This window comes from Colletotrichum siamense, assembly GCF_013390195.1.
Source record: "Colletotrichum siamense strain Cg363 chromosome Unknown KSG_Cg363_contig06, whole genome shotgun sequence".
In the NCBI taxonomy this organism is placed as follows: Eukaryota; Fungi; Ascomycota; class Sordariomycetes; order Glomerellales; family Glomerellaceae; genus Colletotrichum; species Colletotrichum siamense.
Window position 1 is genome coordinate 4,043,661 of NW_023501019.1, and position 24,896 is coordinate 4,068,556.

At 50.3% G+C, this 24,896-nt stretch overlaps 7 protein-coding genes across 7 annotated transcripts; 5 read left to right on the top strand and 2 right to left on the bottom strand.

Moving 5' to 3' along the window:
• Positions 1-279: 279 nt before the first annotated feature.
• Positions 280-1,942, top strand: aurT-1 (Rubrofusarin-specific efflux pump aurT; the record flags this gene model as incomplete). The annotated part of the gene is made up of 2 exons (XM_036641918.1): positions 280-884; positions 940-1,942. The coding sequence occupies 2 exons, from the start codon at positions 280-282 to the stop codon at positions 1,940-1,942; spliced, it is 1,608 nt and encodes a 535-aa protein (XP_036492792.1).
• A 422-nt stretch (positions 1,943-2,364) lies between these two features.
• Positions 2,365-3,180, top strand: CGCS363_v010070 (uncharacterized protein; the record flags this gene model as incomplete). Its single annotated transcript, XM_036641919.1, has 1 exon — positions 2,365-3,180. One exon carries the CDS (start codon positions 2,365-2,367, stop codon positions 3,178-3,180), a length of 816 nt encoding a protein of 271 aa, XP_036493807.1.
• Positions 3,181-4,058: 878 nt separating this feature from the next.
• Positions 4,059-5,351, top strand: plyE-0 (Pectate lyase E; the record flags this gene model as incomplete). Its single annotated transcript, XM_036641920.1, has 7 exons — positions 4,059-4,296; positions 4,407-4,526; positions 4,574-4,691; positions 4,759-4,772; positions 4,823-4,878; positions 4,934-5,029; positions 5,094-5,351. 7 exons carry the CDS (start codon positions 4,059-4,061, stop codon positions 5,349-5,351), a joined length of 900 nt encoding a protein of 299 aa, XP_036493492.1.
• Positions 5,352-8,291: 2,940 nt separating this feature from the next.
• On the top strand, positions 8,292-10,392 carry CGCS363_v010072 (Uncharacterized protein; the record flags this gene model as incomplete). The annotated part of the gene is made up of 3 exons (XM_036641921.1): positions 8,292-9,222; positions 9,365-9,697; positions 9,749-10,392. The coding sequence occupies 3 exons, from the start codon at positions 8,292-8,294 to the stop codon at positions 10,390-10,392; spliced, it is 1,908 nt and encodes a 635-aa protein (XP_036493805.1).
• Positions 10,393-12,557: 2,165 nt separating this feature from the next.
• FUS7-2 (putative aldehyde dehydrogenase FUS7) lies at positions 12,558-15,696 on the bottom strand (the record flags this gene model as incomplete). Its single annotated transcript, XM_036641922.1, has 4 exons — positions 12,558-12,812; positions 14,160-14,592; positions 14,656-15,620; positions 15,673-15,696. 4 exons carry the CDS (start codon positions 15,694-15,696, stop codon positions 12,558-12,560), a joined length of 1,677 nt encoding a protein of 558 aa, XP_036493806.1.
• A 1,078-nt stretch (positions 15,697-16,774) lies between these two features.
• Positions 16,775-17,793, top strand: psoC-0 (Methyltransferase psoC; the record flags this gene model as incomplete). The annotated part of the gene is made up of 4 exons (XM_036641923.1): positions 16,775-16,946; positions 17,007-17,243; positions 17,295-17,597; positions 17,669-17,793. 4 exons carry the CDS (start codon positions 16,775-16,777, stop codon positions 17,791-17,793), a joined length of 837 nt encoding a protein of 278 aa, XP_036493495.1.
• Positions 17,794-19,821: 2,028 nt separating this feature from the next.
• On the bottom strand, positions 19,822-21,465 carry XYLO-0 (putative beta-xylosidase; the record flags this gene model as incomplete). The annotated part of the gene is made up of 2 exons (XM_036641924.1): positions 19,822-20,877; positions 20,926-21,465. The coding sequence occupies 2 exons, from the start codon at positions 21,463-21,465 to the stop codon at positions 19,822-19,824; spliced, it is 1,596 nt and encodes a 531-aa protein (XP_036493496.1).
• Between the last annotated feature and the right edge of the window lie 3,431 nt (positions 21,466-24,896).

Consider the following 24,896-nt stretch of genomic DNA (forward strand, 5'->3'; position numbering starts at 1 on the left):
GCGGGACCGCTCTATCGGCCCCACATCTTAAATCTTACGTGCCCGGCGCCGAGTCCCGTTCCGCGATGATGGTCAAGTCTTCATCGGCTCCGTTTTGCGAGAATCCTCAATCATGCTAAGTATGATGACTTTGAATAAATATGCTGCAAAATTATCTGAAGTGGCTCTTCCGAAATATTCAACCCAACAAGCATTTCAACGCATCAACGCACAAACAGAGAAATCTACTACATCTTCTGCTGTTTCATTACTTAACAACCCTGCTCGATAACTCGCATCATGTCGGACATTCATGACCAGGAGGGAAGAAGTTTCCCCGACGAAAAGATTGCTACGGAACCTCCATCTGAAGCAACTGAGGAAGGAAATGACGAGTCTCAATACCCTCAAGGGCTGAAACTAGCTGTCATCATCCTCTCTAACATGATCGCCATGTTCCTTGTTGCCTTGGACCGAACAATCATCACCACGGCGATTCCTCGCATTACGGACGATTTTCATTCACTGAACGATGTCAGCTGGTATGCAAGCGCGTATCTGATTACCAGCTGCGCTACGCAACTCCTTTGGGGTCGTATTTTCACCTTTTACTCGACGAAAACAATCTATCTCATCGCAATCTTCCTCTTCGAATTCGGTTCACTTTTGTGTGGTGTTGCCCCGAACTCAGTCGCCTTCATCATCGGCCGTGCCATCGCTGGTGCGGGCTCAGCAGGCATCTACTCCGGCAGCACTATTCTCATTACGAGTGTCACTCCTTTGCACAAGCGAGCTGGGTATGTTGGTATGATGGGCGGTGTTTTTGGCATCGCATCAGTCATTGCACCTCTCATTGGAGGTGCCTTCACTGATCGTGTAACTTGGAAGTGGTGCTTCCTTATTAAGTATGGTAACCCCTCTCTATTACATCAAGTCGATCTGCTAACATTTTCATGACAGTCTCCCTGTTGGAGGCGTCGCAGTTGCTGCTCTCATTGCTCTCTTCCCGAAACTTTCTCCGAAAGAGCCAGCTCCGCTCAAGCGACAAATCCGACAACTTGATCCCCTTGGAAATCTTGTCTTCCTGCCTGGCGTCATTTGCTTGATTCTCGCACTACAATGGGGCGGAGAGAAATACCCCTGGAACAGCGGACGCATCATCGCTCTCTTGGTTCTTGCTGGTGTTCTCCTCATAATATTTGTCAGTGTTCAGATCTGGCAGCGGGAGAATGCCACAGTGCCGCCTCGTCTTTTCACGGTCCGCAACATCTGGCTCGGAGCAGTCTTCTCTTTTTGCCTCGGAGCTGTCCTCATTGTTTTCTTGGTCGCTTTGCCGATCTGGTTCCAGGGCATCAGAGGCACCGACGCCGTCACCTCTGGCATCGACACCCTTCCTCTCGTCCTTGCTCTCGTCTTCGGGGCAATGGTATCCGGTGCTGTGATCAACGGAATTGGATGGTTCAACCCCGTGTTCTTCTCCTCGGTCATCTTCATGTCTGTAGGTGGAGGACTAATCTCAACATTTGGTGTTCACACACCAACGCCCACCTGGATTGGATACCAGATCATTCTTGGTCTCGGTATTGGCCAGGGTATGCAACTCGCAAGTCTTGGGGCACAGGTCTCACTGGAGCAGAAGGACGTGCCCACAGGCGTTTCGCTGATGTTCTTTGCTCAGTCACTAGGTGGCTCGGTACTGGTGTGCGTTGGTCAGGCTGTCTTCAATGAGTCATTAACTTCTCGACTCAGCCAGTTTCCTGACTTGGATGTTTCCAAACTTGCTAGCCAGGGTGTCACACATTTGCGGGATATCATCCCCACGGATATTCTGGAAGCTGTCCTTGGTGAATATAACGCAGCACTCAGAAACTACTTCTATGTTGGGCTGGCGGTAGCATGCTCTGCTGTTGTGCCTTCTTTGGGTATAGAGTGGAGTAGTGTCAAGGGGAAGACTGGTCATTGAGTCACAGGAACGGCCTTGCGATAGACGCAAGGCCTTATTGGAAATTATAGATATATCTCTTCTTTAGTTCAATTGATGAACAACATTTTAGCCTGCCGACTTTCAAATGCCGTGGAGTGCATCATCTAGTATTTCCATGAGCCACAGGAAAGGAATCATCTGTGATTCATGGATGACATATAGAATTGACATACCTCGGTGCTGTCATTCAGCCCGTGCATCTTTTAGCCAATAAGCCGTCACTGATGCCTAATTTCTGCGCGGTATATCAGTCACATGATCGCCTTTGCCTCTCGCGTAACAGTGTGAAACTCAAACAAACACCTGCTCCCTTGAACTGCAATTAGATTCTGCCCTTTCAATGACGTGTTGTTCTCTCGTCATTCCTCCCCATCTGCGCCATAACTAGGACAACCAGAACCATGTCTGAACCAATCGAGACAAATCCAGACGAGGACATGGGATTCATTACTTCCCCTCCCGCAGAGGGAATTGATCCCGACGCTTCGCGTGAGTTCCTTGACCTTTTCCGTACGGAAAATAAGCGGGATATTCCCCTCGCGTCCTATTACATTGATAACCTTTCCCACGACTTCAACTTCGAGGACTTGATGGGCTGGGTCACCGATCCCGACACAGGTGGTACCGCTATGCACGTCGCAGCCGCTGTTGGAAATATCAAATCCTTCGATGCCACTGGACAAAGCTTTGGGAGGGAATGGAGTCGCAACAGCTGGTTCATGACATGCTTCAGAGCCGTCTTCTTCCTTCGCAACAAAGCTGGAGATACCATCTTCCACGTCGCAGCCCGCATGGGCCGTCTTGACATCATCAATGCGGCCTGGCAACACTTCTGGCAGGTCATAGACTGGGACAAAGTCCCTGACAAGCCCGGCTCTGAAGTCTACGCCCCTATCGGTCACGATCTACCCGAGTTCGAAACCGATGTCGACCCTCTGTGGGTGCCTGACTACATGGTGGCTACTGTTCTACTTGCCAGGAAGAACGCTGCTGGGCACACCGCCGCCGATGAGGCTACTATTGCTGACTATACGGATGTCGCGGAGTGGTTGAAACAAGTACTGGATCGCGTTACTCTTGGCGGTAAAAGAGCTACAGAAAGTAGGATGGCTAGAATGGAGCTAGTCGACGGTCGCTACGATATCGATGGACATCATCTCACCTGGGATCAAATCCCACGGGTAGGGCTATACTATCCTCCTAAATACAGATCCTAGCGGCTGTGTTACTCGGTCACCATTTTGACGGAGGGCATCATTACTTTTACATTCTTTGCTTGTATTGAGACACTGCAGGTAGTGTGTTTCAATTCTCAATGTGAGCTGCGTTTCCTGAAGATGTTATAGTGTGGGGAATGTAACACCGAAAGAACATCATAGGAACAGCAGAACGACCTGAACTTCCCCTATCCCCAGCGTTCGATGTCTGCTTTCTCTGTTCCCCGCACGCATTGTCTATTTTTGAGTGTCACAATCTTTTCAGGTCAAATAACTCGAGCTGAACACCATAGGAAAAAGCACTTCATTTGTCCAACCCCATCCTACAATCCTTGGCATTACTCTAGCCAAGCTCTCGCCATCCGGGGAAATTTCCACCTCTCTCATCTTTTCAAACGCGGCCGATGCAGTGGAAACCTGGGGTCGAGCCGCTCTGTCGGGATAGATGTGCAAGTTGTGTACTCGGCCAACAGCTTGAGCTAGGCCTTGGGCGACAGCGCCAAGCACTTGCCAAGGGACTTGCATGCTCATCCTCGACCACTGATTCACGGAAACCAGAAAGTCAATTTTCCGCTGCATGCTTACAGCTATTTAGCCATGTGTAGCTAGCAGTCAAGACCTGGACGCCATTTGGAGAGCTTCGTTAGCTACGTAATCAAGAAATGACATAGCTTCGCGAGCTCAATGCCCACAGATGCTTGCCTGATCAACTTATGCTATCTACAAGTATATAAAGGCTTAATCTTTCCATGGCCATGGAGCCGCCTGAGACATTGTTAATGTTGTTCAGAAGTACCAATTGACTCCAAACATCTTTCTGTGGTTTCTTTGACCAGCGTCTACATCCAGCCCACACACCACACTGAGGAACCCTCGAAATGAAGATCGCTTCTACCTCCCTCTTTTCACTCTTGCCTGCTTTGGTGCAGGCTGGGGTCATTGACCGACGCCAAACCGGGGACGGACCTGGTGGCTCAGCCGACAGCACCCAAGGCGACCTGGGTGAACGCCCTCCTCCGCGTTTTCCATTCCCAGTCACCAAGTTCCCTGTAGCCAAGGAGACCGTTGTCCTGGAACAGACAATGTACATTCTTCCCGGTCAGGTTTTTGACGGTGGTATGAAACGGTATGAGCGTGTTGAGGGCAGCTGCAACGAACAAGCAGGCGAGTCAACATGAACACCTGACAAGAGTCAACCCTAGGCTAACGAATATTGGGTCTTTCAGAGGGCACGGATGCTGATGCTGTCTTCAACCTCCTGCCGGGCTCGACCATTCGCAACGTCATCATCGGCAAGCATCAAGCTGAAGGCATCCATGCACTGGGTGACGCTTGGGTTGAGAATGGTATGGCACCAAATGCTGCGCATGGCATCCATCTGACCTGCCTATAGTTTGGTGGGAAGACGTCTGCGAAGATGCACTTACATCCAAGGGCCTTAACACACAACTACGAGTCATCGGCGGTGGAGCTCGGAACGCAACAGATAAGGTAGAAATTCTCTTTGGGCTGTTCGAAAGCCTCTTTTGTCTTCAATAAACATTATACGGGCCGTTTGCTGACATACTGTTCTTCCAGATCTTCCAAGGCAAGTCAGCTTCGAACGTGTTCCAGGGGCCAAGCCTAACCTAACAAACAAAAGACAACTCCCTGGGCGGCAAGTACAACATCACCGGCTTCTACGCTGAGAATTTTGGGGTGAGCAAATCGACTATGATACTAGCGTGACTTTACTGATGATGCCTTTTGTCAGACTTTCTATCAGTCCTGTGGCAACTGTCTCAATCAAGCAAAGAGAAATGCGACAATCCAAAACGTCGTCGCCGTGAATGGCATCAGGATGGGCATCGTACGTATTCTGTGGCACTCCTGAGTCATTGCCATTTGAAGGCTTTTTTCTAACAAAACCAAAGATCAATCCAAACTACGGCGACGAGTTCCGTCTCAAGAATGCACAGCTTCAAGACCTGGAAGTCATCGTGGACAAGGAAATTGCCAACAATGTCCAGACAGTTCCTTACACCATCGGCAATGGTCCAGATCTCAAGTACGCCTTATATAATGAGACCAGAGACGCGATCACGGATTATGATGGAGAGGTCTTGAATGCTTACGAGCCTGAAGAACCTTATGAGTGGCTCGAGGATTTCTGGCCCGAGGGCTTTAACTAGTGATGGTAACGGCTTGGCTCATTGCCAGAAGAGCCGCGTGGCATGAAAAGAATGCATATTGCAAGATACTTTGTTGTCAATCAATAGGAAGAGTGAGCGCTGGAACCCCTGTAGTACCATGTGGTCATGCATGTCTGGCGAACAGTGGAAAGCCCGGGACCCAAAATGGCCGACCCCCCATCACAACGGGCGATGGAATTTGCTTCGCCGGAAGCAGGTCCACACGGACGCGGAAATCGTGTCTCTGAAATTCTGCATGCAATCAGAACACCGAGTCGATAATGTTGAATGATATTCACCGTCACCGAAATTGGAAGCAGCAACTTTGTGACTCCTTGCTAGCTATGAAGCCCAACCCAAATGAGGGAGCCTTTTCCCTCGGTCTCCCTCAGTGTCAGAAAGTCGCTGCCGTTGCAAAATGTCTCGCTACAGCCGTGTTACCAAGCCACTGCGGCAATGGCGTGGCAGGGAAACCGTCACATTCTATCAAAGACGTAAATTTGTAAGACACGTCGGACAAGGTCTCGTCTGATTCGTGTCGCTTAGCTGCGGAGAATATTTGGCTTCCATTGAAAAGCATCGACCCCAGCCCCAGAAACAAACAACGACCAGCTCGCGAGGCGAAGCACGTACAAAGACCAGAAAAGCTGCAGTGTAGATCAGCATGTACCCGTACGCAGCAAACACGAGAAACGGGCCGTTTACTCTGCCAGAAATATCAATGACCGTCGATTTGATGGCAAAGGAGCAGAGTTCCAAGTTGTTCCCTCTATCGCAAACAAAGGTGACATCATGGTTGGAATGCCAAAGGATGCCACTTGTCGGAATGTAGACATCGCCTTGGGACTAAGACGCTGGTTACTCCCAGCCAAGCTCGTATTCTGGGATTGCAATGTGACGACTCTCCAGACGAAAGGAATACCACGCGAATCAGTTCCGCATCGGTCTGATGCAGACAATTTCACTTTTCGGGATCGGATGCGGGTGCTAATGTGGCTCGCACCGGCGACTTGGCGATGTCCCCTTGCAAACGACCTCAGACATCATATGGCCCGCGCTTCTCTGGTCGTTGCAAGGGATAGCACTTTAACCAGTGCATCCCGCCTGCGATTCTCCGCCCCTCCTTCACATCTACCAACCTCCCTCCCTGATGTCACTCGTTCAACAGTGGTAGCTTGACGTTACCAAACCTCATCGCAGACACTCCACCGCACAATTCGCTTCACTCAGCAAACCTCGAAACCGACGGCATTTCGATGGACCACGAGCGACCATGACCGAGCTAAACGCCTTCATCTCTAACGGCACATGCTACCATGCGTCCGGCAAAAAAGTGGACGAATGGCTGCCGTGCGGCAACACCGCCTTTGGCCAATTCACATGTTGCCAACGATCTGATATGTGCTTGTCAAGCCGGGCTTGCTACAACGCACGATTTGGCGTTACTTATCTTGGCGGCTGCAGCGATCCAGAGTACAAGGATGCGAGCTGCCCAGACAAGGGTGCCTTGAGCAGTAAGTCGATCGTTAGGGGTCCGTCTTGGGATGGACGAGTGATTGACGAGGTGTCAACTCCAGGTCAACCTTGGGCAGGCCTCGTGTACTGCAACGGCACATCGGAGCAATGGGTAGCCTGCGAGCAAAAGGCACGACCGACGACACTCACATCAGCAGACGCATGCTGGTGCCCCCAAACATCACGAACAGTCGCGTTCACCGATTCCTCGATCCTCGAAAATGTCGTCCAGCTACCTACCGCCCTGGGAGGTAGCGTCATCTGGCAACCTGGCCACGTTCCACTTCCAACACAACCTAACACAACACCGACGGGCACAGCTACTCAAACAACTGCTTCAATAACAACCACGAGCTCAGCATCACAGCCGACAGCTACAAATACGAACGAAGAAGATGACGGAACAACCATGACGGCAGGATCCAAAGTTGGCATCGGCGTTGGCGTCGGATTAGGTTGCACCGTTCTTCTCGCAGTGCTGATTTACCTGTTCTTCGCCCGGCGGAAATGGCAGAGGGGCGATATGGCTGAGCTGGACAACACAAAGTCAGAAGGCGGGAATGGCTGGGGCCGCAGTCCAATGACACCGGGGACTGCTGTTTCGGAACTGGACTCGAACACGCATCAGTGGTCTGACAGAATGGAGCTCGACGCGACACCGAGAGGCTCCACGGTAGATGGACTGGATGGATATGGAAGCAAGGTCCACGATCAAGGTCAGGCTTATTCACTTGGAAAATCGCTGAGCGTAAGCAAGGCGGGGAAAGGAAAGAGGTCGCCGAGCCCGATAGCAGAACTCCCGGGATGATTACATGATGTGAGGGGCTTCGCATGAGATACCACCTGATTTCTTTGGCATGGAACTATCTGTCTACATTATGGCATAGCTTAGAAACAGCATATTTCCACATACAACTACAACATTCTAATGGGATTCTTGACTTCCAACTCAAGTTAATCGATGAAATCAAATCCGTTCTCAAGCGAGTCATCCTGCTTTCCTGTTGTCGGGGTCGAGATCAATTCACATGCAGATTAGAACTTCAGCTGAACTCCAAACGCCAGGTCGAACCGATCTTTCCGTTTTAACCTGGGCCGATTCTGGCGCATTCCTCGCGGTGCACTTCAATTGGTATCCGCGGCATGACCGACATCGGGAACTCCTCCAATTGGGTTGAAGGTCTCAGCCTTCGCGTCGTGAACATGCCGGAATACATATTGCCGGTGGAAATACCGAAACATTCAATTTACACATCATTGATACAAGAAATCATGTGGTTAGGTCTCATGTCAGCTAGTCGAGCTGCTTATGTTTGCGTGCTTCTATAAAGTCCTGGCTTTTTGGTCCTTCTGCTTGATGACCTCGGGCTTTCGTTCAGACAGTATTATCTTCAGTCCCATGCGCCTCGGTGTTGTTCCTTAAGCATGTCGTTCGCCACCGATACCGACCCATACGGGTTTTGGGAGTCGTTCGTCGAACCTACACCTGTAAAAGCCACCACTTCTGCACCAGCACCAGCAGATTTTGACAGCTCTGATACTGTTGAAATCTGCTCCGTAGAAGAACCAGTCGCCTATTCATATCAAACCGCAACCCACATCGCAGAATCAGCCCCAATCAAAATCCTGCCTAATGTTGCTCCTAAGCGGATTGTCATCTGCTGCGATGGAACTTGGCAATCATCTACGACTGGAGAGAAGAACATTCCTTCCAACGTGACCCGACTGGCCCGTTCCATATCCAGAGCTGGCGAAGGCCCAGATGGTAGAATCTTCCAACAGCTCGTATATTACAGCTCTGGAATTGGCACTGGAGACCTGAGCTTCTTGGAAAAGGAACGGCAAGGAGGCTTCGGCGTTGGTCTCTCTGGTGACGTTGTTGAAGCGTACAACTTCATTGTCAACAATTATGCCCCTGAAGACGAGATATTCTGCTTTGGATTCTCTCGGGGGGCATACACGGCTCGTTCTGTGGCTGGCCTCATCACCGACATTGGCATCATTCAGCCTCAGGAGATGCAAGACTTTCCAGAGCTCTACGCCCTATACCGAAAACACCATGACAGCTATAACTTCCGCCAGTCTCGAGAGTATCGCCAGTGGATAACCGGAGTTCCAGCAAAGGATGGTGATTCTTGGAAATACGAATACAACAATGCCTACTGGGATGTACTTCCGCACAGGATTCCTGCCGAGAGGACCAGGGTCGTTCAGGTTGTCGGGGTTTTCGACACTGTGGGGAGCTTGGGAATACCCGACATCACTTACACGCAGTGGGGGAAGCAGCTACTTCGACAACTTGCGCCTTTCTTGGGCGTTGACGACGGAGGATTTCACAATCCATGTTTGAGCCCATGTAAGATTTTGCAATCACTCACTGTCTCTCTGACCTTTTTCTCCTTCACCTAACTCTGCATGCTTCTCCGATCAATCCAACTCCAAAGGGAGGATGTAGGAAGAGCGTGTGCGATGTTGGAATTGTGCTGATTTGAATCCAGTCATCAAACATGCGTTCCATGCGATGGCTATCGATGAGCACCGCAAACCGTTCTCCCCAACCCTTTGGCACCGCTCTCCACAGAACCAGAGTGATCTCCAGGAACCCGACCAAGATATAATGGAGCTAAAGGAAGGATTCGTCAGGGTTCTGAAAAAGGGGGCTGATGAGGCTGAGAAGTCGAAGGCATGGAAAGATTTCATAGCTCGCGCGGTTTACGACGAGTTGAAGGGAAGCAACTCAGAGCTCGTCCAAGTTTGGTTCCCCGGGGTCCACATCAACGTTGGGGGTGGTAATCCGAACATCCTCACTGGTGATGAGTCCGACTTCGAACGTAAGTCTGATCTTCTCTCGAAATTAGTTGCGTGGTCAATAACATATGCAGAACTTGCTCTCATATCCTTCGCTTGGATGTGTGACCAAATCAAGCTTTATCTTCAACTCGACGATGACGAAGTGTACAATACACTCTCTACCCTGGCCGATCGTGAAGTTGAGCAGCGAAAGAGAATGATCCAAGACCTCAGAAGTGGCAAAGATTACGGATCCAATTGGATTACCCAGCCTTTTTGGAAGGTTCTGGACTTCACTGGGGTTTATAAGGCTTCCAAGAAAGGAGTTACCGAGGATGGATGGGCTTTGGGCACAATTGTTGACAGCTTCACTGGTATGATGAAGATGTCAGGGTCGAAGCATCGTACTCCTGGACGATACAAGGAAGACAACGCCGACAAGGACATGAGTGAGACGAAAGAGGAGATCCATCCCTCAGTCTTCTTGCGCTATGAAAGCCTCTCCGGGTATCGGCCCATTGCCCTTACCGGCTTCAAGAGATTTGAGGAACGATCAAAGAAAGGTAGCCTCACTAAGGTCACGCGAGGGTGGCGGAACGGCAACCTCGTGATACCAGAATATGTGATCAAGCCCGATGATAAGATCTCGCGACGATTGGCCGAGTGGTTCGCCGGCGGAAGGGAGTTTGTTGCCAGGCTTGATGATGCAGGAAATAGGGTTTATCGCTATAACTGACGAGCCACTGAAAATCGAATTGTCCTTTAATGTCCTAGTAGTGTAATATAGATTGACCAACCAAAGTGTTTCCGCTGGCCCTCCAGATGCCTCAAAGGCTACCTTCGCCGTGGTCAATCCGCAACCGAAGCTACGGATGAGGCTCTTTGGACCTCTTGCCCGGGAAATTAGACCACGCCGATGGAAAGCCGTTGGTAATATGGCACATGTCGCTACACTTACCACGGAGCGCATTGACTCGATCCATGGTAATGCCAGGCGGCGAACATCCAGGGAACTTGAAGACGAACGGTGGGTATCAGCTCTGGAAGTGCGGACTGTCTGATGGAGTCCAGAAATGGTAACCTTCCTGTTCGGCCGTGGAGTGTTTTGTTCCACAACTCCAACACCTTCATCATTGTCATCGCCTCCCTGGCTTGCGAGTAACCTTACTTCTGCCACCACGTTTCTCGATCCAGCCTCTCCCCGCGAGACCATGCGCAAACACCAGTAGCCCATGCAATATGTAAGCTCAGGATTTCCTCAACCCGATGATTATCCCTCATATCGACATCTTCCACAAAGTGAGCATTGCAGCCCCATACTGAACCCTGTTCGTAATCGCATGTACATCCGGGAAAGTCATCTCTTGGCATGGACAACTGCTCACGAAATGCCCGCCCTATTGAATTCGACTTTGTGGATGAGGATCCCGATCAGCTCAAGCTTATGGTAGACGAAGCCATCTCAATGATCACAAATGTCCGATAAACTGCCCATCCTAAGGCCCTCTTGTATTTGCTCTAAGCCAAGAACGATGTGTCCAAATTGAGGCAATTTGGGGCTGTATTACGTGTGCAGCAAAACATTATAGCCCCCCGGTGAGCCTATATTGTGTGTATCACAAGAGGTGATCCAAGCCATCCGTCCTTTATTTCCGGGGTCCATGTCACCCTTCCATTGTCGCAAATGTTGTGTATCAGAGGCCTTGATATCGTCCAGGCCTCCCGACAAGAGAGAGCAGGCACAGTCGTTGGAAGACGACGATTTCACGCCATTCTCTCAAGTGTGTGGTCGGTGGCGTGCAATGTTCGAGCTGGGATGGAGAGGAGCCAGATTCGCTCAAGGATTTCCATTGGCAATTGCCGGAATGTTTCGAAACACAAATCTTTTTTTTGATCCTGGGCGCGTTCTGGTAATGCTTGTTGGCAAGATTGAGAAGGTCCGTAATAAAGCGCGCTTGTCGGTAAAGTAATGGCCCCCAACGGTGCATTTGACAGAAGGTCTTCTAGAATCACCTGAGGCTTGCGCACGGTGATAATGTTTCTTGTTCGGCGTACCATCCCGCATGACGTCTTTTGGAGTATTCTTGTATTTGATACGCTTGTTTCCACTGAAGACTGCGAGCTGCGAGGTAATGCGTGATGCAACTCGGCGAGGTCGAAGGTCGAGTCGACTGACTGGGGCCCTGGACGCCCAGACAGCGCGACCCTCATCTCAGAAAGGTCAAACATCGACATTGAAAGCTTCCTTTGTAAACGATGGGGCCGACTAAGCTTTACAGCGGGACGTGTAGCCTACTCAAATGCCTTTCAAGCGCTGATTAGAAAACCAGAGTTTTGATGGTTGCCTAGAGAACTTGACAAACCAGGACCATTTTGGGGGCTAATGGAAGCGGCTTACCACATCTATTCTGGCTTCAAATCCGTAGCGAATCTCTCCAAATCCGTAGCGGGTGCCTAACTTTAGGTCTTGCTTCTTTCTTGACGAACCAATATATTCTGCGCGTGGATATCATGTTCGTCGTTGTCTGCCTTCTCTTTCTGAAAGAAGATACGAAGTGTATTTTGCTCATCACCGACACACCAGTGCTCGCTCTATGGATCATCTAATAGTGTAGACTTACGCTAAATCTAGGCTCAATTGAAGGAGTGGTCCGTTGAATCCCGCCGTGCGGGCAGATCCAAGCAACCTTTGTTCTTCCGCGATAGGTGTGGAAATAGTTGGCATGCACTCACAGAAGGTACCACGGAGCCTGTTTGTACATTGTCTTTATTCTGTATGTACTGAGAATATGAAGCTGTGAATCCCAAATGCGGCTGAAAAGCTCAAGCCTCTGACGCAAACAAAATCGCTTATGTATGATGACCCATCCAAAATGACCCCTTTCATGTTTCCTCTTGCACTTAGACGCAGGCGACGGTCTGAGTGCAGCTGTCGCCTCGCTTAAGACCCTTGCAGGCGTCCTCGTTGTCCTTAGTGGCCTTGGCGTCGAAGGTGTCAGTCTTGCCGCGCTGGCAGACGCCGGTGTTGCCAGTGCAGAAGAGGTTGGTGCCTTGTTGGCAGACAGACAGGTAGTTGGCGGTCTCGTAGGTGGTGGCGCGAGGGACAGACGCAGCCGAGGCGACGGCGGCCAGGGCAAGGACAGCGAAGGTAGGGAACTGCATTTTGAATGTTTTGTGTGGATTTGTTTACTCGAAGAGAGCGTTTATTGAAGAGAGTGAGAGTTGATGAAATGAGTGAAGTGGGTTAATAGAGGCTGATTGAGTTGGATGATAATCAGGAAATATGTTGGGTGTTTTCCCTTTTCTTATATGCTGTCCTTGTCGCCTGAGAAGCTGTTGACCAGCGCTCGGGTAGATCGCGATTTCCCTGACTCAAACGAGGTTCCTCGGTTCCAGGGACTGTGTCGTCGCGAATAGAATCTCCCCAGGGGTGATGTGGGACGTTGGCGGCTGGGCGAAAGCTCCCTCCACTATCAGCTCACTCAGGCCTGAGCGTTGTCGGGGTTCCCGCTTGCAGCGAGGCGAGAACCTTAATGAACATAGCGAGGTGTGGCATTGCTTCATGCGCGCCGAATAGATTAATAGTGACGTTTCAGCCCTCTCTTGTTGGCTCCTAATCTGGATTAGACGGACCTGCGTTATTACCCCAGACAAGTCACCTGGCGGACTTTTGGGATAGAGTTATTGCAACTGAACTCGCTTTCAGGAACGATATTCCGGGTAAATCGGCTGCGTCACATCGGACCACGTTCGAAGCCTAGTCTAAATATTGCCGATACAATCCGTTGTAACTTGCTCAGGACTATTTTCAGATTGATCCTGGTTACAAATGCTTAGAAAGAGTCCAGAAGCATTTTGGAACGCTAGCTGCGAGCTTCTTTTTGGCCAATTGCCGGAGTTTTGGTGAGGTGCTCAATTCTATCGGTTCTTGGCAATCCGTGTTGACTTGGCTCAACGAACAGAGGGTTCATCCAATGACCGATACTCACCTCGTCTGTCTAACTCGGGAACACTGGATATCATGGGAACTTCAGACCACCTGCTTGACATGCGGGATTCTGCACTGAGAATCCATATGTATCAATTAACTGATGCCGTTGCATCTATCGAGAAGTCCGCAGTCTCGTTTCGGCCACCTCGTGTCTGTGACGACCCACAAAGTCCTAGAAACTGGTCGCCCTGACTCGGCAAATCCTGCTTGAAGCAACAGAGCGCTGAAGCTCAGCCCCCGTCACCGCACCGGGCCTAGAACTGTCAGTGCCGTCGGCCGTGGCTACATCGATACTCCTTGTACTTATGCTCCGATCCGCGCGGCTCAGTTCACAAACAGGACTTTTTCAGACAGACGGACGGACGGACATTCGACGGTCTGTCAATGAAGAAAACTGGATGAATTAAGCCTTCCGATGGTTCGTCTATAAGCAGGCGCCTTTCAATCCGGAACTGCGCCCGATCCTGCGCACACTAGGAACCAACCAGTTACTCAAAGACTTTCTTCCATACCCAAAGGCTCCGCGTGTTGGTGTATTGCTTGAATCCTTCAATGCCCCATTCCATTCCAATACCACTCTCTTTGTGACCTCCGAAGGGAACATTGGGTGCAACGTCGAAATGCGAGTTGACCCAGACGCTCCCGGCACTGAGGCACCGGGCCATCCGCTCAGCGCGCTTCAGATCCTTGCTCCACACCGATGCGCCGAGGCCCGTTTCAAGGCCGTTGGCACGGTCGATTACATCCTCCTCGGAGGACCACTTCATCAACGGCACAATTGGTCCAAACGGCTCTTCTTTGACGATACGAGAGTCCTCAGGTGGGTTGTCAATGATCGCAGGCTCGATGAAGTAGCCCTTGGAGGTTTCACGGACAGAACCCTCCAGTGCTGTTTTCCAACCGCACTTTTCGATGTCTGCGTACATGTTCTTGACCAGCTCATATCTGGTCCATCATCGTTAGTAAGGTGTTGCAATCGGCGAATTTGAACATTGATAATGTACTCACTGCATGCTGTTTTGGAGAGGCCCAACAACAACATCCGGCTCAAAGCCCCCACCGGTCTTGATGTTGTTTTTAGTAAACTCTACCATGGCATCTCTGAACTCATCATAGATCTTTTCGTGGACGTAGATTCGCTTCACTAGCATGCAAATCTGGCCCGAGTTCAAAAAGGCAAGCGTCGCGATCTTGGGCAGACACTTAGAGATGTCAACATCCTCGCAGAGAATGGCAGCATCGTTGCCGCCAAGCTCGAGAAGACATCTCTTGAGAGTTTTGGCGCAGCTCTCCGCGACCCTCTTTCCCGTAGCAATGGATCCGGTGAAAGCGATCATGTCGATTCCTGGGTGTGCCGTCATCCATGGACCGAGATCATCGTTGCCACTAAGGACTTGGAACACTCCGGGAGGGAAGATAGACATTGCGATCTCGCCCAACTTCAGGTCGCAGTACGGCGTATACGGCGACGGCTTCATGATGATCGTGTTGCCCGTCATCAGCGCAGGTCCGACCTTGCCCAAACCCAATAGCATAGGCCAGTTCCAGGGGACAATGGCACCGCAAACTCCAAGGGGAGGGAACGTCGAGTAGATGGTTCTCTCGTCGTTGTCCTCGAGAACCTCGTCTTTCACTTCCATAGTTGCAAAAGCACGCAGCCAAGCTATAGTCATGGTCATTTCCGAGTTAGCTAGGCCCAAAGGCTTGCCCTGCTCCATGGTCTGCAGCTTCTCTAGGCTTTCCCTGTTTTCTTCAATAGCGTCCGCATACTGCAGCACGAGCTTTGACCTCTCCTCATGAGTTGTCTTGCCCCATGTCTTGAAAGCGTTCCTGGCATGTTGAACTGCATCGTCAAGCTGTTGTTTGGTGGCGACCGGGACCTCGTAGAGAGATCCTTCCGTCGCGGGGTCAATTGAGTGCCGGGTTTCGGCTGTTGAGGCAAATTCTCCGTTGATTATATTGCCCGGATAGGTCTGAATTTCATTAGCTGGAATATTTCTTAGAAAATGAGGATATCCATTCTACCTTAATATCAATCGCTGGCGCCATGATTATAGTTTGAGATGCCCCCAGAAGAGAAAAGAAATCGGATGAAATTTGAGAAGACTCCGTCAGAAAAACGTGTCAACAGAAACCTCTGGGCGAATCCATATTTTCAGTTGTCATTTATGAGAACACAACTTGTCAGCCGGAACATCATTCCGTTCCGACAGCGATGAAACTTATCTACGGAACACCAAAGTACCTTTACCCCGCAAGCTGCGCATATTCCGATGTAAGCCTGCGTGGCACTGTGGAGGGACGATAAGCTGAAGATTTGGGAACTTGCGCTAGCGTTACGTCTTGTGGTTGGTCGCCTTTTTGCCCGTCGACCTTGATTCGTCCATAGTCTTAGCTATTCCTATGATCTCACATAAGACGAACCCTAGAGGATGCTGATCCATGCCAAACCTGGTGTCACCACGAATTTTCCTAGCATCATGAACAAATGAAACCACTCGAACTCCATGTGTTGGGCCTATGCATTGTCATCCTAATGTGGTGTTTCTCGAAAGACTTGGCTCTGTTCTTTAACCGGGAACTTTGGTACGACAGAAGACCATTTTTGGCGACACTTGGGACGATGACGGATGCATGGTGGAATCGCAGTCCAGTAGCCATAAGGGTTTTCGCATGTTCTCAAGTGGGACGCGTGTTCTGAAGAGGGACGTGAATGTCTAGAAGATCAATATTGTTCCCCAGCAGATTGGGTATGAGAGGCAATCTCAGGCTGTTCGATGCAACCTAAAGTTCGGATTCCTTAATTGTACGGCAGAAGCCTTTCTGAATTATTATACTGGGCAATGTAATTGGTCCCGATCCTAACAAGGTTGAAGATCTCGCTTGCGACGCCACGATCTGACCAAACACTGGGCCTCGGAGACTTTTCGTCTGGTGTTCGAAATGTTTCCGACAGGTGAGCTCAGTCTTGCGGATCTAGCAGAGCGAATTGAAATTTGATGGCAAAAGGCGTGACAAGACCTTCCAGCGATTTGTGTATAAGTATTGCATTGTTCTCCCGTGCTGCATGGACTGTGAATACAAGCCTTCAAGGTGAAGCAAGCAATAAAGCAACCAAATCTCTACTATGTCAGACCAGCATGACCCAGAATACCTTCTTCGCGAAACGAAGCGCGAGATTGAACGACTCCGAAAACAGCACCAATGGTTCCAAGGCTGTCTGGATAACAAGATTGTCTTCGCACCTGTAGATCTCAGTGATCCGTCCCTAAAGGTTCTCGACGTCGGCTGTGCCGATGGTAAGTCCCGACCGCCTGGTTCAAATTTCCCCTCAACATCATCCTGACCAGCCGATCTAGGAATACTTATAAGAGATCTCAGAAAAAGACTTGCGCCATCTGCACAACTTGTCGGTCTGGATTACATGCCTTCGTTCCTCCCTGAATCTCCCGATGGCAACATTCGCTACACGACCGGAGATGCATGTGAACGGCCCGCACCTGACTTAGCCGGAACCTTCAACTTCACTCATGTTCGTTTCGTCCTACCAGGATGCGGAAAAGCCGGTGCGGATCTTGTAGTCTCCAACCTAGCAGGTAGGTCTTGATGGTGCTATCATGGTGCAGCTTTACTTAACTGGACCTCAGAAACACTTGCGCCGGGAGGCTGGCTTCAGATCCAAGAGATGGATCTTTCAGCAGGTCGCACCGAACATCCCTCTGCATTTAACGAGGTTCTTCAACTCTTTGAAGCCGTTTTCGAAGCGGGTGGCATGGGAGGTCGTTTCAGCTCCAAGTTAGATGAATCATTCACCAAGGCCGGGCTGAAGAACGTGACACTGCAACGCCTCAAGATCCCCGCAGGAAAGAGAATTGCGGACGAAACCCTTCGACAACTGTCTATCGAACCATTTAAATTGACAATCCCAACAGTTATTGGGGCGGCGAAAGGTACGAGTTTATGACATTGCCTGAGTAGGATCGCAACCGTACAATGATCAGTTACTAACAGTATTCAATAGCAATGAGCCTCGAACTCCCAGACTCCATTTTCGATCGTTTGGAAGAGCGCTTTGAGGATGAAATGCTCCAGACAGGGGCAACGTTTGGCACATTTGTCGCCTGCGGTCAAAAGCCTCTGCAGTGAATGCCCATGTATTACCCAAACCTTTGTGGAAATAATACATTGCAAGCATTTCATGACTTACATCATGCAATACTCTTATGGACTTAGTGAAAACATCGTGTCTGGCTTTGAATGGTATGTTTCTCTGCTGATATTTTGTTGTTGTTGTTGTTGTTCTATTTTTCGACGTCAGAGCTAGGCTCAGACCGCTCCCTAGGGCATACGTCGTGTAGGGCAAGCCTACATATCTATAAATCTACTGTACACTGTTCCCGCTCCTCAATTTGAGCGTCTTCCAGTCAATCGCCTCCCGCGTGTAGTGTTTCTAGGCCCGGAGGCCGCCCTAAGCCGAGAACGGCACGGGCGTCCCCTGTTTCCGGCTTACGTCGCCCGGCCGAGGCCGGTGCTGCGGAGGTCTGAGCCCCACTACGCCGGGGCCGGCGTTATCTTCTCTGCTGATATGTTGCTAGAAGGTTCCCAGACTTCCGCTGAGAATCCCTGCAATACGGCAGAGTCGCACTTAAGGTTTCCGGGCGATCATCAGGGGTCACTGTGCAACGATCCTCATCTGAATCCTATCAGTTGAACATCTCAGCATGAGCTGACTTCGATATTTTGCTAGATGACCGTGACATGGAAGTTTATTGCCTTATCTACATATCCATGGCAAATCGATGCGTGCGACTCCTAAGTTGGCCATAAGTCCACCTCTATAATCCAAGAGGTACTTGATAATGGTGTCAGTGTCGTGTCTGATCAATTAATGTTAATTCGAATGAAGCTTGCTTCCCAAGATAGAGCTTACCGAAGTCACACCTTAATTGCAGCAGCCCTGACCAGCGCAGAACGCTCTGTTGCTGTTGCTGCAAGCATTGGCGCGAATGCAAGTAGAGCAAAGGTCTTGACGCTTGACGAGGGCCCAGTCGATCTCTGCGTCGGCACGAGGAGAAACGACTGCGCCAAATACTGAAGTGGCAGCGAGAACAAGCAGCATGAAGGACTTCATGTTGAATCGTAAAAATAAGAGAGTTAAGTTGTTAGGAGGATAGAAGCGGTAGAAGTAATGGTCGATGAGGAGGAGACGGGATTATCAAAGTGAGAGAGACAGACTGCGATTTTTATAGAAGACTGTTAGATCACCCGGCCACTTTCTGTCCGCGGTAGTCCGTATTTCATGAGTAGTGGTCCCCGTGCCCCTTCATTCTGGAACATGGGCGGTGTTAGCAACCGCGTTGATGCGAGATTGGTCAAATGCGAGATATCCGAGAGATGCGGAAAAGAAAAGCAGGAGCCTCTCCAGCAATCAAATTAAGTTTGCACAAGTTCTGTCTCAGTTTGTGTCTTTCAATACAGCATAGGTCGGCCACCCCGTCCGTTTGGCTCGAGTTCGCTGTTTGTATGATTGGCGATACCCAACCAGACATACATGAAGCCGCTGAACATTGACTACAGGTCCGTCAACCTCTGTTCATCTGGCATCTCTTGAGATTGTCCTTTCAGGTAATTGCGATTTTTCCGAGAGATTCGGCTTTAAATTTCTCATAGGCGTATTGGAAGAACGAACCAGGTGAGCTGGCAAGGATCTCATCCTCGGAGGTTGCATGTCGGTCACGTCAGTTTTGAAATCTCCCCCAGAGAACATCTTCACCACAGTCACTATTACAGTCAAGTCTTTCTTAAATACCACAACACCGAACAATATCGGTTATTGCTGGAAAAGAGATCAACATATTTAACGTCGCATGTTGCCGTGCAACACATACACAAGTCACAGACAATACGAAAACGTCATGCGATGAGTCTCATTCACGCTTGACCCTTTTTTACTGCCAAAGGAAAGTTTTCCGTCGGGAAATTCTAATCTGCAAACAGTTTGCATATGCACAACATGGTGATTTCGGTCTAGGAAATGCCTCGCTCCGGGAAAGGGTACCTGACTCTAACAGTAATTCATTTCTTAAAATAGTATATCCATGTGACCTGGAGGTCTAACGAATGAGAAAGACGCATACAATCGATTCTCGGCTGCTTTGAGAGTAAGTTGATGCTTTACTCAACCGATTTCAGACTGAATTCCTTTACAAGGACAGAACCACCCAGAGACTTGGTTGCAAAGTTCTGCACCGCAAATCTGAAGGCCATGAAATATTGCCAGCGGTTGTGCAAATGCCAGCTGTCTCCGAGCTGAGTGAAAGTCTCCCCATCAGTGCTGTACGAGAACTGCGCAGCGTTGGTGTTCTCCGCCACCCAGAAGGAGGGCGTAATATCAGCCGTAGCCCTCAGCCAGATATCTCCGGCTCCAGTGGCAATCGTCGTCAGATCGATTTCCGCAGTGGCTACGACGGTGCCATTCGACGTAGTTTGCCATCCTGTACTCTCGGGGGCCAGGATGTCGTGAACAGCGAACAGCTTCAGGGAGTCACCCTCCTTCTGGAGACCGATGTAAGCCGACTCATCCCTCAGGATCGAGACGCCAGTGATGTCTCCATCCGCCATGTTGGCTAGGTTAAGGCGGAAGGTACCACTGCTCTTGGGTCCCAAAATGCGGTGCGTGAGGGTGTTGCGAGCCGAGTACAGGTCGTAGGTAACCGTCGCCGTGTGTAGTTTGAGGCCGTCAGCTCCAAGCTCCCAAGCGGTGTTGTCAGGGTTGTGGTTCCACTCCCACTCTGGGCCAAGTTTAGATCCATCGAAGCTATCCAAAACTTCTCCGACTGGGTTGACAGTCTTATCTGTAGTCACAGGCAAGGGATAAGTCTTTCCCCATCCTCCGGTCTCGTCAGTTACAATATGAGGCCAGCCCTCTTCGTCCCATGAAAGCGGAGCCAGAACGGGAATGCGCCCAGTTGGGTAGGCGTCAAGGAAGCTCATATAGAACCAATTGCCTTCGGGAGTATCGATGATACCGCCCTGATGAGGTACTCCTGAGTTGGGAATTGGAGAAGTCATGCGTTCGAAAACGGTGTTGTTTGTGTACGGGCCCCAAGGGTTATCGGCCTTCAAAACATGCTGCTCGTCTGCAGGCTTAGTCACCCAAATGTAGTAGCTGCCATTGATATGATAGAATCTAGATCCTTCCAAGTAGCGCGTGGAATCGGTCCATACCACCTACACATAGTTAATAACAGCCTCATCGAACACAACACGGCAACTGACCTCTTGTCGGACGGGTTGTAAGCCATCAGCAGACATCTGAGCAACGCTGATGTTGTACTTTCCATATGCAATGTACATCGTATCGTCTTCGTCGACAAGAACTCCAAGATCGTAGAAGCACTCGTCCAGCGGCGGGTGGCTCTGCCACTCGCCGGCGGGATCTGACGCAGTGAAGATGTACGTCTTGCTGAAGTCGATGCACCCATACCAGTAGAACAATCCATTACTCTCGCGGTACTGCAGAGAGCTTGCCCAGATGCCACCAACGTACGCCCTTTCGGTGCTGTTCAGGTAGTACTTCTCGCCGAAGGTAAGCTCTGGTACTGAGTGTCCGATGAACTCCCAGTTGATGAGGTCGTAACTTTTCAAAACGGGTGCGCCGGGCGAGTAGTGCATTGTCGAGGCCGTGTAGTAGTAGGTGTCGCCGACGCGGATGACTTCGAGATCGGCGAGATCCTCATAGATCACGGGGTTGTCGAAAGTCTGAGCCACCGCCATGGTGGCGGCGAGGACGTTTGACGCCAGCTGAAGAAGCTTCATCGTGATTGTAGACTGAGATGAGCGCGTTGGAGCTTGCCCATCAATCATGCGAAACAAGTGAGATCATGTACGAAGCATTATATATATCTTGATCAGATTGATATCAAAGCATTTCTTGCCTCCATCGACGAGTTCCCGAGCGGCTCGCGATCCGTACACTCCACCACGCGACGCAACATCATCCCACCGGTTCTAAGAAGTGTTGCGCAGTTGCCAAGTCTTTCCACTTGCGCACAAATGATTGCCCTTCTAACTCCCGAACCTGGTTGCTGATCGAGTTGTGATTGGTGCGCAAGGCGTCGGTTGGGGTTGAGCTGGGGCGCTTAAGTGCGGAGGCGGGGAACGTTCCAATCTGGGGATCGTCTCAAGCTTCGTGCGGAGAAATGATGGGCTATTATCCTATGGTCCAAAACTGCTAGATGATGTCTTTCTAGCTCATCTCAATGTCGGATAGAAAAGAAATCTCCGGCCGCTAAGCCGCCATGAGGTTATTCGCACGGATAGCGCGTATCGTCAAACAACAACGCCAGGTGCTCGCAGTGAAATTTGACGTGAATCTCGCGGGCTAATTTAACATCGCATCGTGTATTTCTCAACGGCAGGCATAGACTACTTAGCTCGAAGTCCAGGTTTCCATCACGGGACTTGAAATGAATCATGATTGCCAAAGTTCTATGGAAAGAAAATCTATCATGTGCCGAACCGGCAGTGAAGCAAGCATCGTGCCGTCAATAACCACAGCACGAGAAGTATTTCCATCGAAATACTTATAATGTTTTCTATTTATACAGTTCACATCGTACTTGGAGGGTTTTTGCTCTTTACACGAGCTTGAAGGAAAGCGGTTTCTCTAAGTGAGTAATTATATGTGCAACACAACGACGTTGAGGCTATCCCGATCCATGACCAAAACGAGTAGCGGTCAACAAACGCGTCGGGTATTAATTCCGGTACCGGTTGCCGGTGATTGACATGCCAGCCATTCCCCTCCAAGCTCGATGATGAAGCGAGTCATACATAATCAACGGCATCGATTATGCCGTCTTCCGGCTTGGACCCCGTTGTCATAATGCCCCCGGATAAGGTACTTTCCACATACCATCAACATTGAACTCCTGAAACTGGCAGTTTGCTACTCCCATGGTGTCCTTGTCGTAGACCTTAAGTTGTGAAGCGGTCTTACGCCTTTGCGTAAGGTTTCGGGACTTAGTAGTGTTACACGGCAACATGATGTGGGAAGTTCATGCTGAGTCTCGCAATCCGCTCGCAATCGCGGTCCTGCAGACGAAAGAGGAACGCGAGCATCACCAGTCCTGGGAATCATCTCCGAATCATCCTATGGGACAAAAGTCATCTATGCAGAGATAGACACGCATCCCATGGCTACTGCCAAAGAGAATAGGGGCATATACTATGTGCTTAAACCGCGCGGCTTCGTCCGTTTCCGCGGAACTGTACTCAAGTCACAAACTGGCCCGTACGCTTTGTCTTGATGGAAAGCACCGGCCCCAACCCGATGGAGATGAACCCCCGTCTCCTGGACTGATCATGCTATTGGACTGTGACTTTGTCCAAATCAGCTGACATCTCCAGGCATCAGCTTTCTGAATACATATCTCCACTCCAGATCCAAGCTTCCCAAAGCCGTTGAGCCAGATCGTATGGAACATTGCCGAATACGGACGGGCTTGCTCAAATTTGGAAGATCTCCCGTTGAGGAATCCATGTGACTGAAGCTTGGCTCGCCGAAGACGCCGCACGCGTACAGTATGCCCTCAGAATAGATCAAAAAGTCTATGGTCCTCCTTACGCTTATTAACGGCGTAATGCCAAGTCTCGATGGCAAAAGAAAAACAGCCAGATGCTTGGATTCAGACTATAGAGCAATATCTGACCAAGGCAACAGATGCAGATTTTGGAAGTCAAGCCCGTTTTTGGTCGGTCCAAGTCCATCAGTCATCCCTTCAGGGCCAACACGAGGTTGCATTCTGGCAGACTCCTCCGTTGTATTGATGCAGTTCAGATGGATGTCCCGGTATTGGCGGGCACCGCCTCAGGGTCACTGTTTCTGGAAGGCTTCAAAATCGATCGGAAGTCCCGGGAGTCATTGGCAGCCCGAGTGGCTTGGTGCTGGGTGGAACTCTGGACCTTTCCCCAGCCCCACGCGGAGGTGCTTCACCAGCCCGAAACCGAACCGGGAATGCCCTGGGTTGACTCAAGACTTCTGAAAGTAGGTATTCTGACTCTGTTGCTTCATCTCGCCAATGTCGAATATTGAATTGGTGGCCAAATTCTGGAAGCGGTGAAACGGCAACGATGTGCCTTCGCCAGATTGAAGTCATTAACGGAATAGTATGACTTCTGATGAACAGCCTGATGATGAGTCGGGTCCAGCCCGATTGCAGTTGGAGATGAGACTGGAGCGTTCGGACGATGTGGTGGGGCTCAGGTTGATGAGGCTCAAACCTTGTTTGATTGCCCCGGCTATTAAGTCCCGTGATATTGGTGACATGTAAGTCGAGACCAACAAGAACCAACTTCTTGGGTCTACTACGCCTAAGGTTGGCGGCTAAATCAATAACTCTGCTGCGTGAGTTCTCGCAATGCACTTGTGAACTTTGGTCCTCCGCTTCCCTAGCAGACTTTTCAAGTAGCCCGAGATGCTGCATCATCGTCGACATGACCGTCCACGTCAAATTGAAATGGCCAAGAAGAAACGCGTAAGGGGGCAACGGTTTCTTCTCAGCGAAAGGGGGGTTTTAGAGTGCCAATAGATTGTGCTTCTAGAAACGTCGTCTCAACTCTCCAACAACACCGGACGATTCGACAAGGATGTCCCCAGATTGACAACCAACACGAGTCAAAAAAGGGGGCATAATCTCCAGAAATTAGAGTTTGGGCACCTCGCCCTGCTGGGAACATGATCATGCCCGAGACTGCCGATATCCCAGCGCCGTGGCTCGGGGACAGCTTCGCTCGGCTCGCCGTGACAGCGACAGCAAGCCGGGAACGCGGTTCCATCGCATCTCTCGCCCTGCGGCCACGTTCCCCGCGGACAGGCTCTTGGGGTAAACCAGCGTCTGGAAATGGCTTCAAACCATCTGAACTCAACCTGGCATAGCCCCCCCTGAGCCCCTTGCGACCCACAAACAACATTGACGGAGGCCATTCGAACTGGCAACTCCCGAATCTAGGATGCTAGCGTCAAAGCTGTTGGTTTCCTCCCCTTTCCTCCTTGGGGCCGGGGCGGCAATCAGTTGTATAAGTAGATGAGGGATCGTCAGTGTTGAGCAGACTTTCTGAAGCATCATCAGCATCCAGCTCTTCGATCCAGTCTTTCGCTAAACCAGCTACACAATCGTTTCAACTTACCCAAATTCACTCGCTCTTCATTTAATCATCTTTTTTTGATACCATCAAAATCGTTCAAA